General features: G+C 38.8%; 1 protein-coding gene across 1 annotated transcript in view; it reads left to right on the top strand.

Annotated features, from left to right (window-relative positions):
- The window catches only part of LOC109910394 (serine/threonine-protein kinase Nek7), a gene marked incomplete at its 3' end in the record, with an annotated part of 46,307 nt that extends 35,231 nt beyond the window's left edge, over positions 1 to 11,076 (top strand). The window contains exon 5 of the mRNA XM_048621441.1: positions 10,957 to 11,076. Coding sequence (XP_048477398.1) covers positions 10,957 to 11,076 — 120 coding nt within the window. The remainder of the gene's footprint in view (positions 1 to 10,956) is intronic.
- Between the last annotated feature and the right edge of the window lie 2,399 nt (positions 11,077 to 13,475).

Genomic DNA, 13,475 nt, shown 5'->3' with positions numbered 1-13,475 from the left:
CTCAGATTCTCCAGCATCTGCAGTTCCTACTATCTCTGAAATGGTTTAGAAAAGGCTATGTAACTTCTGCAAGATATTTATTTTAAGTGAAATTCAAGACGTTTGTCAGAATTTATTGGAACTTGTAAAGTGATTTGCCCTTGCCCGCTTAATTTGTATGAATTTTGCACAGCAAGTTGCCATACATACATTGGATATGCATACTGAACAGTGCCCTCTACAGGGCATCTGGGAGGTGTTCAACAGGATTCTCAACAGTGTGTCTCCTTAGCAATCAGATTGAAGTATCACAGGGTCTGAAGCAGAAAGTGCAAGTTAGAAGAGCGAATTCAATGCCAAATCACAAAGTAAGGTAAAAAGGAGGAATTAAAAATTGAATTGAAAGAAAAAGAGAGCAAATAGAAAATATAATACACTCTCTACCCCAATTAAAATTAGAAGTTCATGCTTGGAAAAATTAATTTTCACTGCCAGAGAGGCTGTTTGAAAGTCTGGGTCTGGGTGGGACACTCTTCAGAGGGTCGGTGTGGACTCAATGGGCCGAATGGCCAGTTTCCATACTAGGGATTCTATGATGATTCTGTGATCTGACTCAAAGAAAGACAGGAGTTGATGTTATATGTTCCTCTTAAAGAAAAGGGTGAGGGATGCTGGTATTGATTAAGGAAAGCATTAAGAAAAGCTGTGCTGGAGGAAAAGGATGCTACAGAGCAGTCAAGGATAGAATTGGTTTTAGCTGCAACAAACAGTAAAGTGCACTTACATTGCCTGGTGTAGTCTATGGGCTGCAAATAATGGAAAGCATGTAGAGGAGGATTTGCAGGGGAAGAGATCCACAAACTGTAGGGTAGTTATCGCGGGGGACTTCCAACGATTCAAATATGAGGCTGGAATTGGACCCGGGTCCCTGGTGCTGTGAGGCAGTACTGATAACCACTGAGCCACCATGTCACCCTTTTTCTGGCCATTCAGCCCAACAGGTCCACACTGACTCTTTGAAGAACATCCCACCCAGGCTCTCCCCTCCCCCCACCCTATAACTCTGCGTTTCCCATGACTAGCTCACACATCCCTCGACACTATGGACAATTTAGCATGGCCAATCCACCTAACCTCCACATCTTTGTGTGACTGTGGTAGGAAACTGGAGCACCCGGAGGAAACCTCTTTGGGGCGGTACAGTGGCTCTTTGCTAGCATTGCTGCCTCATAGCGCCAAGGACCCGGGTTCAATTCCAGCCTTGGGTGACTGTCTGTGTGGAGTTTGCACATTCTCCCCGTGTCTGCATGGGTTTCTTCCATGTGCTCCAGTTTCCTCCCAGAGCCCAAAGATGTGGAGGTTAGGTGGATTGGCCATGCTAAATTGCCTGTAATGTTCAGGGATGTGTAGATTAGATGAGTTATAGGGAAATGGGTCTGGGTGGGATGTTCTGAGGGTTGGTGCGGACTTGTTGGGTCGAAGGGCCTGTTTCCACACTGTAGGGTTTCTATGATCTATGAAATATGGACTGGGATAGTCGTTGTGTAAAGGGCAGAAAGGGGAAGGAATTCCTCCGTGTTTCCAGGGAAATGTTTTGCATATGTTTCCAGTCGATTGAGTAAGGAGGCAGTGCTAAATCTGTTTCTTTGGAGTAAGGTGGACCAAGTAGATCAAATCTCAGTAGGGGAACATTTGGAGAAAAGTGGTTGTTGTAGCTTAAGGTTTGAAGTGCCAGTAGAAAGGGATGTTGAACAATCTACAATAAGAATAATAAACTGAGGAAAGCCAAATTCAATGAAGAAAGAATCCGGGTTGAATGAATCCAAGCCAAAGGTTGGCAGAAGAAACAATAGCTGAACAATTGGCTACCCTCAGAGAAGAGAATGTTTGGGAATAATCAAGGTATACTGCCTTGAAAGGGAGAAATATGGCAAACAAATCCTGAGGCCACTGGACAACAAAAATTGAGATTACAAAAGGAAATGTGTGCTTATGATGGATGTTGGGTAATAACAGAGAATATCATTAAGAACCAGGTTGAATATAGAAGATTCAGAGGATAGATTAGAAGCAAAGAGGGAGTATGTAAAGAGGGCCTGCTAACATAAAAGGGCATCTCAGAATTTTGTGTCGACAAATGAAGAGTTAAAAGGTGATAAAAGCTTGAGTGGAACCATAAGTGGATTTACACATTGAGGCATAGAACATAGCTGTAGTATTAAATTAATGCTTTGCATATATCTCCACCAAGGAAGAAGGTTCTACCCAGGCATTTGAAGGAAGGGGAGTTAATTCAGTCACTAGAAACAATATCAGGATAAACCCAGCAACTGCAGGCTACTTGGTTTAACATCAGTGGTGGAGAAACTTCTAGGCTCAAAAAATGTATTTATTGAGACAAAAAAGGGAGAAATGCAGGTTAATGGAGTTAAGCCAGCATGGATTTCTCCAGGGGAAATCATGTTTCACTAACTTGTTGGCATTTTTCAAGAGGTAGTGGAGAAGATCAGTTACTGCACTGCTGTTAATATGGTGTTCTCGGACTTGGAAAAGGCAATTGAAAGGGTACTGCAGAACAGACTTGTTGCAATGTTATAGCTCATGCAATAAAAGGAACTATTGTATCATGGTTCCCAGAATTGGCTGAATGACAATACAGAGAGTAGTGATTGAGGCACGTTCTTTGGGCTGGAAAAAGATTTGCAGTGGAGTTCCCTAGAAGTCAGTGTTGGGATCCTTGAGTCTCCTGATATGTTAAAATTACCTAGACATTGGGTACAGGGAACAAGTTCAGCATTCGCCAATGATAGGAAACTTCAATGCAAACTTTGAGGATGATAGTGTAGGATTTTAAAAGGATCTAGTCAAGTTCATGAGGTGGACATGTAGGTGGCAGAGGGTGTTCAGGAGTGAAGATGGTCATTTTGGCTTATGCTGATAATGTGCCCCTCATGTTTGTAGACCTGACCGACCCACTGACATTGCAAAAGTAACAAGAGTATTATCAATTGTAACAATATCAAATAAGTGTATTAATATCAAATACAGTGGGCCTCTCTCCCAGGCTCAGCTGGAGGATATGTTCTGTATTCCAGATCGATCAGTAGCAATGGACTTCCTGTTGGAAGAGATCAGGCCTTTAACTTTGACCACCATCCATTTCTTCTACATGAGGTTCAATCTTAGCCTGGCTGAGAGATCCTGACTGGTAAACTGGCAAGAATTGGAGACCAAAGTCACCATTCATCTTGGGGTGCTAGACTGGACTGCTCCAAGTGGTGCCCTACAAGGGTCAGAAACCAGCTGATCCACATCATGTGATATCAGTTGGTCACTTTAATTAAGCCATCCCCCACAATTTGTCAAAGGTGCAAAAAGCCTAGAAATTTTCATCAAACTTGGTGAAGGCAAGCTCTGACAGCTGGACCTAAACCTCCAGCTCAGAAGTCAGCATGTGCTATGTTGGCAGTGTTAGCCCTTCATTTCTAAGGGCCTGTTGTCCACAAGGTGCATTCTATTGCAAGAAAGTATTTTACGGGCTCAGTGCCTTTCATTTTGGTTCATACAGAGCATTGGCTGAGGAGCACTATACTCAGCATTTCCTTTCTTTTGGAACCTGAATTCCTCAAACTTACAGTCAATGTGGAACTATTCAAATGCTCCTGCAACTGAAGTAAACACTCTGATTTGCAATGTTGTCATGCCAGAGCTTCCAGCAGACGAGGAAAGCATGTTTTATTCCTGATAATTAGTTTTCTTTTCCCTTTCTTTCACATCCTGTGTCAAAAAAACAGGAATAATACTTGAAGCTGGAATCAATAAATAAAATTTGACAGAAGAGGAAAAATTGGAATTGTTATTTCTACTCTGGCAAATTGACTGGCCACAATAAACCTCAAACGCATAGTCTGTTCTGTAGTGATTTGACCACCATGCTATAAGTTCCAGATGTTTCGCACCTTATGAAGGAAATACCAGTACAATTTATTCCCCTTTGGGCTTGCATCTGTTCTAAGGGGATTTACAAATTACATTTGTTACTGCTGCGTATTTGTGGTTCCATCTCTGTACTTAATTGGACAGATGGCTCATGTGAGCACTTAGATAAGATTTTGAAAATCCTTCTTAATTTTCAAGGATTTATTTGCTCATGAATAATAACCTGAATTGAAGCCAGCAAAATATCTTATTCTTTGACAAATCTCAAATGTCTCTGGGATTGTCATTCTACAAACAGGCCTCCCTTCTTTGAGATCACGGGTGTTGTATGAAGAACTGGAACTTGTGTGATGATAGATATTATGATACTGGGTACATGACTTTTTAAGATCTTGATGCAATTATTGTTCCCGAACTGTTCACCATTGCCATCATGTGGTTTATAGACGCAATGACAGACCAGGTAAATAACCCATCATTGAGCTGTAAACTTTGGAACCAAATATTCTGTCAGGTTGTGAGTGCTACCTTTGTCCTTAACAGCTTTCAGAATATACAACCTAACTACATGAATGAAACTATCTTCCAAGAAGCACATGACCAAACTGAAATTCCATTTGGCTAATATAGCTGTTGTAACACTGTGCTGTGTCATTATTTTTGAAATTTGGAATGGAACATTCTTCTGATTGGCAAGTTTATCACCCTCTTGATGTAGTACCGTGTAATAGTTTAACATTCCAGTCAAGATTTGGTACTTGCATGTCAGGGTTTTCGAATGTATGAAGTTAGTTAACACGGAAGTAAATCTGTTTAAGATAGTAGTAGCCATGTTGTGATTAACTTTATTTTGGAATATGCGATCTTCAGCACTTGCTTAAACAGAAAGCTCAGAATGCACTTCTTGCTACTTTCTACATATTTTTCTCAGAATCTAGTATACAGCCTCTTGTGTCCCATTATTTGAAACCAACTTCGAAATCTTGCCTTCTTGCTTCTTCCAAAGTATCTTCAGATTCAGATTTTGGACTTCATGAACTTTGAATCTGTTGTGTTCTTATGAATTTAAGAATTTTATAATGAAAACAATACTTTCTGTAATATTTGATGCAGCTTTTCTTGAACACCAAGAGCTGGCAATTAACCAACAAAGCATAATTTGACATAATGTTATTTGGTGACCTTCAACCAGCGATGTTTGTAAAGATCCTTTTGGTGAAGATGTCTCTTTTTTTTAATAAACATGGTTTTGATCATCTGTTGGAAATGACCTGTTTTGAAGTATTGATGTTTTGTCTTGGCCAAGCAGCATGTTTTTCACACTTATGCTGAGATGGCTGTATTGCATAAGTATTGTAGCAATGAAAAATGGCCAATTTTACAGAGTTCTCAAAACTTTGTAATGATTATGTCCTTGTACTAAGAGCAGAAGAGTTACACTGTTATGTAGTTTTCATTATTGTGTTCATCTATAAGACCATATGACGTAGAAGCAGAAGTGGACCATTCACCCATGGAGACCACTGCCCCATTCAATGAGATCATGACTGAGCTGATCCTCAATTTCACTTTCCTGCCATATCCCTATAATATATCCCTTAATTCCCCTAATGATCAGAAATCTGTTATCATGGCCGTGAATACACTTAATGACTCAACCTTGACAGCCTTCTGCAGTGAAGAATTCCACAGATTCATCACCTTCAGAAAAAAAATCCTCCCCATCTCTGTCTTAAATGGATGACAACTCATTCTAAGATTATGCCTTCTGGTTCTAGGCTCTCCCACAAGTGGAAACAAGCCCTTATCAATATTATGTAAACACTTGCAGCCCAGCACTGATTTCTGTGGTGCTGCACTAGTTATAGGTTGACAGCTTGAAAATGCCCCCTTTATCCCAATTCTCTGTCTTCTATTAATTAACCAATCCTCTGCCCATGCTAATATACTAGTCCCAACACCAGGAACTCTTGCCTTAAGTACCAAGTTTATGGAACCAAATTAAGTGGTTTTTGGAAATCTAAATTGATTACATCCAGTAGTCCTCCTTTCTCTACCCTACTTGTTACCACCTCAAAGAACTGTAATAAATTTGTTAGGCTTAATTTCCTCTTAATGACAACAGGCTGATTTTGCTTGATTACGTTATGTGTTACAAAATGCTCTGTTATTATATTCTTTGAAATAAACTCTAACGTTCCTGTTTTTTTTCTTTCCCTTTTATGAATAAAGATGTTATATTGACAGGTTTCTAATCGTCTGGGACTTTTTAGAATCTAAGAATTCTTGGAAACTTACTAGCAGTGCATCCAGTATCTCTGCAGCTCCTTTTAAAATCCTATGCAGCAACCCATCAGCTCCAAGGCTTGTGAACCTTTAGCTCCATTTGTTTCATTATTGTTTCCTTGTGTATTTGTTCTCCTATCATATTTATTGTGTTTGATTCACCCCTCTCCCTCAGCCCCTTGAGTATTTAGTAATTTTGGAATACTGTTGGTCTCCTCTTCCATTAGGACAGATGCGAAGTATTGTTTACATCTTGTGACATTTCCTGGTTCTCCAATATTATTTCCATAACCTCAATCTCTAAGCGGCTCTAAGTATTACAACTGCAGTATTTTCTTTTAAAAAGCTTCTTAAAATAAGTTCCCCACCATTTTGTTTCATGGCCTGTAGAAATCTGTATACAGTATTATATTTGAGTTTTGTCATCTTTATTTGTAAAAAAAACAATGTTAAAGCTTAGAGAGTATACAACACATGTACAACACTCTTGTTTCAGAGATAGTAGGAACTGCAGATGCTGGAGAATCTGAGATAACAAGGTATAGAGCTGGATGAACACAGCAGGCCAAGCAGCATCAGAGGAGCAGGAAAGCTTACATTTCGGGCCTAGACGGGTCTGGGCCCGAAACGTCAGCTTTCCTGCTCCTCTGATGCTGCTGGGCCTTGTTACGACACTCTTGTGTTCCTTTTTTCATTTGGTAGGAAAATACATGGTTCTCAAAACTCCGATCTGTGAATAATATTTTTCTGCATACTTTGAAACTTCAAGAGCCCAGTGCAGCAGTTGCCAGTGTGGATGAAAAAGAAAATAAAATCTGGCTGTAAATTCCATTACATGTGTAGTAAAGTGCATTCAGAATGCCTCCTGTTTACATAAATCCATAATCACGTGGGAGAAGTTTTCCAGCTCTTCTGACTTCTAAATTTATGAAAATGGCAGACATCATATTAGCAAAAATATTACAGTTCATCAAAATAACCAGCAGGAGTGCAAGCCTTTAAGTATAGTAAAACAAGCTTAAAAGTATAATTTTGTGCATGAAATCTGCAGTGAAATTAATTCTAGGCCTGCACTCAAAAAGAATATTACTTGCATTCAAATTGAATCCCAGTTACTACAGTCAGTGTTGTGAATAACGTATTGGGCAAATCCAGGTGTGCTTAATTGGAGCCACAGTACACCAATATTAGGCTCAAACCAAGTGAATGATGTTCAGTTAATTAACAGCAGTTATTTTGCAGTAGTTAAGTCTCTAACATTAATCTTTAAATTTGTGTTTTCTCGCAGTGAACTAAATCTCTTTGTCATTGCTCTATTGATATCATGCCCAAAATAAAATTTGAGCAAGTCAGCCATCAGTATTTGTTTCCATCTATTTTATTGCAGTTGCGGTTGTTGTAAAATATTTAACCTGCTATTGTTTGTACCTTTCGGATACACTGCTGTAGAATCACCTTGAAATGATATCTAGTGCATCTTGGCTTGCAAATGCTAACTTTAATCCATAAACTGCTAATCCCATTAAACCTCTTCTATGCAATGTTGTGTTAAATACGGATATTTGCTTTATTTCTTGTATTCCTCTGAATTATTTTTGTGTGTGTTTTTTTTAACTGAAATCCTTCCTAATTCAGTAGTACTGTCAATTTTTACATATTAAAAACATATTTTCAGTTTGCTTTGTGTATTGTATAGAATACAATATGTTTCTGAAAGGAAAGCTGTTTCATATCCTTACCATCCTGACATCAAACAAACCTCTGATATGTAAATGCAGCTTTGGGAAGAATAGATGCAAAGCTTCATTTTGGATGGATGCCAACATTTTGTTACTTCAAATTACATTTGAAAAATCACAGCAGCTGACCAACAATTTGCACGTAGACCAAAAGTTGAAAACATCTGGAAGGACAATTTTGAGTTGACTTCCTTGGTCTGGTATATCTCTTCTGAATGAAAAGCAAAATGAAATTTGGAAAGTTTTCAACATTCTGCAGATACTAATATTTAAATGCATTAATCACAGTCCGTTTCTTGTATTAGAGTTATATATAACTCTGCCACTGTGACTCCTTAGGCATTTACAGCACAAGTAAACAATATTTAACCCTTCCTGACATTTATTATATCTTAATAGAAGGCCAGGTGTCGAATTCTTAAGGTTTTCTTGCTCATCATTTAGAGTTGTCAGTTCTTTGTAACCTCGTGTCATATTCCTTTAAAGAAGGCCAGGTTGATCAACATTTCCGATACAGACTGTGGGTTTGTTTCAGCAAAATATATTACTGAAAATGAAAACAAAATAGTTTTCTTGTGTTTGTTCGTACTGAGGTTCATTTTTACTTGATTCTTTTTTGTCTCTTCTATTCATTTTTTAAAATATATCCCAACACTTCTACTTTAAGCACACAGGAGTCTACTGTCAAAATGGCTTGCATACAGTCTTAAGCAGTTTTGGTCCTTATAACTGTATACCTTGGCAATGATAACCCTGCAACATTGGCAAATATTCAGGATGTGGATAGAGGGTACCGAGTGGAGTGTCCCCAGCATAGATGTTGAAGAGAACCACATGAGGTAGCCCAGGTATGGGTGTTAGAGAGAATCGTATGGCTTGCCCAGGGTTTGCTGTTGAAATCATAAACAAAAACAGAGATTGCTGAAATATCTCATTAGGTCTGGCAACATCTGTGGAGAGAAATCAGAATTAATATTTTGGGTCCAGTGACCATTCAGATTTGTTGAAATCCTGGCTGTTTCAAATTGCTATCAGTGTAAGTTGGGGTTTTTTTGTCACTAATACCTAATTTAGGATCAAAGGATGGAGCCCAGGATGATAGGATAAATTGAATGGAGTATCTTAGTGAGAAAAGCAATGGTAGATGAAATGTGAAGTGTTCCAAGCTGGAAGGGAAAATGGTTACACTCAGAGGAAGCTTAGAAAAAAGATACAGAAAACTACATTTTCAACTGCGCAGCTACAGCAGTAAATGATCCAGTTGGAATACTTGAGTAAATGTTACAGTGGTCTTGAGCGCACACCTCGATTACATTGTACTGCTCTGGCCAGTCAGCACAAGGGAGACTTTTAAGTGTGCAGTAAAGAACCATAAAGCCAATTCCTCATCGTTAAGGTCTGAGCTATTGAAAACAGTGTAATGAATTTATAATTAAAATTGCTGAATAAGTTTGGGATATTTCAGCCTTGAAAGAAGGTGATTTAGCATATTTATTTGAATTGTAAATGATGTTAAGGAACAAATGTAGACTATTAGCTTAAAACAGTGAGGGTAGAATGAGGGGCTACCAGTTGAGACAGACCTAATGGACCAAAGGATTTGTTCCTGTCCTTTTTATATGTTCATAACTTGAAATTATTACAGTCAAATTTGTGACAGATGACAGAAAGATTTTGTTCGTAAAAAGAAGTTAACATGTGATTTGGCTACTGCAATAATTTAAGAACCAATAGCATGTCAAATTGGAGACTCAACAATGTTCTGCATAAAATGGGATAAATAGGTTTCCATACCTGTAATCTCTGAAGACAGAGTCCACACCAAAGGCAACTTCTACCCCCCAATTTCCACGCAGAGCTTTTATAAAATTTAAGAAGTGAGCACAAAAATTAAAGCTGTCTTTTGGGAGGCGAATGCCAGAGGAAGGAATTTCCATGCCCTTTAACTATTCTGCAACTTTGGGCATTTGAGGAGTGCATGAAGACCAATATACTTACACAAGTAAATAAATTGATTTTCCTGCTCCTCAGCGGAGCAGCAAGTCTATCTTATGAGTAACTGAAGATCCCTGTAGAGACCAATGAACTTCGCAAATGACTTATTGAAATAACAGAGGACAAGGTTTCACTCTAAGACTTTTACAGTAATAACCTGTTAAAATGAAAATAATTCAAATATTAGCTAATAGGCAAATGTTACATTGGTTTTAAAGAAAAAGGTAAATTTCTCTAACTTTATGGCATTCTTCAGGCACACAAGTCTTATTAGACGGCAGTCCAAAGGTTTCTCCCAACTCACTAGTTGGGTTCAATCACTTCACACTATGCTTAGTCGAATTGTAGTGTGCCTCACCACTGCTCTGCTCCCACCATGCCTTCTGTTTAGGATTATCATGAGCAAGACACACATTGAACAACCTCCCTTTCCCTCAGGATTCAACAGCCCTGACAATTCAAAATTCCAGCAATTTTGTATCTAATTTCTTTAAGTTGTTTTGTTGTCTCTGGTAAAACTAGAAGAAGGGTCATTGGATCTGAAACATAAACTCTGCATTCTCTCTACAGATGCTGCCAGACTTGCTGACTTCCTCCAGTTTCTATTTCAAATTTCTAGCATCCACAGTTTATTTTCAAACCCAATGACAGTCGTTCTCTTGGTCAGCATTTGCTGTTAGTTAAACTGGATTTCCAGAAGGTTTAATATGATTCAAGTTATTAGTATTTCCAAACAGTGTCCCACTTTATACCATGCGTTTCTATGAAGAACTGCAATCCGAAATTGTATGTTTTCTGTGTTTAGTTTCAAATTTAATTTCAAAGACAGCATTAAATAAAAACATTGTGTGAAGTTATGAGGAAAGGGCAGGAGAAGAGCTGAGAGTATAATGATAATTCAGAGAACCAGTACAGACACGATGGGGCAAATGATTTGTGATTCTGTGGAATTAATAATGTTATAGATTTTTCAATTCTGTTAGTGCTGATTTTGATTCATTGTTTGATATTTTCACAGCATTTTAAGAAACAGAAGCGGCTGATTCCAGAGAGAACAATATGGAAGTATTTTGTGCAACTCTGCAGTGCATTGGAACACATGCATTCTCGGCGTGTCATGCACAGAGGTAACTTCAATGTATCATAATAACCATAACCCATCAGAAGTCAAAGCATTGCATTGAATTTGTGATTTTATGAATGGATTGTTCTGAGCATCACATACCAAGACCAGTTCTGCTTAAAGGCTTTAAGTCAATTGACTTGATGTCATACTAATAGAGAGAGCAATATGTTCAATCAACCATCTCCATGATTTCCTAAGGCATTGCTGAAGATAAGTAAAAGGGTACGGGAAGGGCTAGGTGTGAAATGCTTTTCTTAAACTGACAAAGCAATATGTTACTGAGAAAATGCTGCGCTGCCAAAGATGGTTTTATGTGGAGATGTTAAACCAAGGCTGTGTTAGTCTTCTCTGTTGGACATGCAAGGGCCTGTGGTGCTATTCAAAGTAGAGCATGGAATTGTACCTAACAAATTATTTGATCATTATCACATTGATAATTAGGCGTGCATGCTATGCACAAATTGGCTGGTTTGTTTCCTAAATTACAAAAGTGACTGCATTCCAAATGTTTCTTTATTGGCTGCAGAGAGTTTTGAGACATCTTGAAGTAATGAAAAAATGCCAAATAATTGCACATTCATTCATTGTTCTTTTGTTCTTCACATTTGGCCCCTTTTGTCCACTTTCTTCCTGTACAGCTTGATGCTTCTCTGTCTGCTTTATCTAATGTGCATTTCTTGGTGGTCCTGCCAAAGCTTCCTGCACCCTCATTCCTTCCTCAATTCATCATTTCACCCTCTTCATATCCATTTCTTATTTCCGCATTACCTCAACTTATTCTCATTTTCTGTTTCCTTCACTCCTTCCTAAGTTCCTACTTAAACTTCCCTTCTTGCTTCAATGCTATTTGCCCCCCGTAAATGAAAATTACAGTGGAAGAGGGTAGAAGTAATCATTTATTCAGAATGCCAGCTAGTAGTTTCCAACAAATATCAATCCCTGTACTTCTGTGGGATTGTTGGATGTACTTTTGCAGGTTGAAATATTAGATAATTCATGGGTAATTTCGAGGAAAGATGGAAGCTACAGAGCAAGCCCGCACATACCTAGTGGTTTGAAGGCCCAAGGCTCAGAATGAATGAAAGCCTCTTTGTAACTGCTACATGGCCATGAGGCATTTGTATTGCCCAGTTTGAAACTAATTTACACTTCAGCTTCTGATTTAGATGTATCTAGTTTATTTTTGACAACTGAGACTAGTTGTAAAAACAACAAGGGTATGGTAATGGTTTATAATCAAAATGGCTCCTTATTAGTACAACATTAAATTCATTTCTTTCTCTTTCACTTATTGTGAAATTAATTTTGTCTGGGCTCTTGATGTGCAACTACTGGCTTCAGATAAAGCGAGTGTGAATTATTGTGTTCATCCATAATTCTGAAACAATATTTACATATTATCAGCTCCTGATCTTACTACAGCCTTAGTTCAAACACAGTACAGCTGAATTCCAGTGGTGAGGTGAAAGTGACTGCCCTTTATCAATGCTGCATTTGACTAAATGTGAAATTAAAAAGCAATAGCAAAACTGGAACTAGGAGAATCTGGGAAAACTCTGCTGGTTGGAGTCGTGCATGGCACAAAGGAAGTAGTTGGAGGTCAGGCATCGCAGCTCCAGGGCATTTCTGCAGGACTTCGTCAGGGTAGTGTTCTTAGTCCAACTATCTTCAGCTGTTTCGTCAATGACCTTCCCTCAGTCATAAGGTCAGAAGTGGGAATGTTTGCTGATGATTGAGCAATGTTCAGCACCATTTGCGATTGCTCATGTTGAAGGTTTGCACTGACAAGTGGCAAGTAACATTTGTTCCACATAATTGCCGGGAAATAATCATCTCCAACAAGAGAGAATCTTTCCATTGACCCTTACTGTTCAGTGGCATTAACATCACTGAATCTCCCACTAATCTTGGTGTTACCATTGACCAGAAGCTGAATTAGACCAGTCATATCACTGCAGTGGCTATAAGAGCAAGTGAGAGGTTAGTAACTCACCTTTTGAAGCCCCAGAGCCTATCATCTACATACAAGGCACAAGGACAGGAGTGTGATGGAATGCTCCCCATTTAATTGGGAGTGCAATTCCAATAACACTCGAAGCTTGATACCATTCAGGACAAAGCAGCTGCTTAATTGACACATAAACATTCAATTGTTTCACCACCAAAACTAATTAGCAGCAAAGTGTTCCAGTGACAAGGTGCACTGCAGAAATTTACCAAGGCTGCTGAGACAGCCTTGTCCAAGGCTGTCCAAATCCATGATACCCACTGTTTAAAAGGACAAGGGCAGCAGATACATTGGAGCCCCATTACCTGCAAGTTCCCCTCCAAGCTATGCACCATCCTGACTTGGAAATATATTGCTGGTCTTTCCTTGTCACTGAATCAGAATCCTGGAACTACCTCCCCAA

The sequence above is a fragment of the Rhincodon typus genome, unplaced genomic scaffold (genome assembly GCF_021869965.1).
Source record: "Rhincodon typus isolate 14 unplaced genomic scaffold, sRhiTyp1.1 hic_rhity00000668, whole genome shotgun sequence".
Classification (NCBI taxonomy): domain Eukaryota; kingdom Metazoa; phylum Chordata; class Chondrichthyes; order Orectolobiformes; family Rhincodontidae; genus Rhincodon; species Rhincodon typus.
Note: the sequence above shows the minus strand (reverse complement) of the source record. Positions and strands in the feature narration are given on the sequence as shown.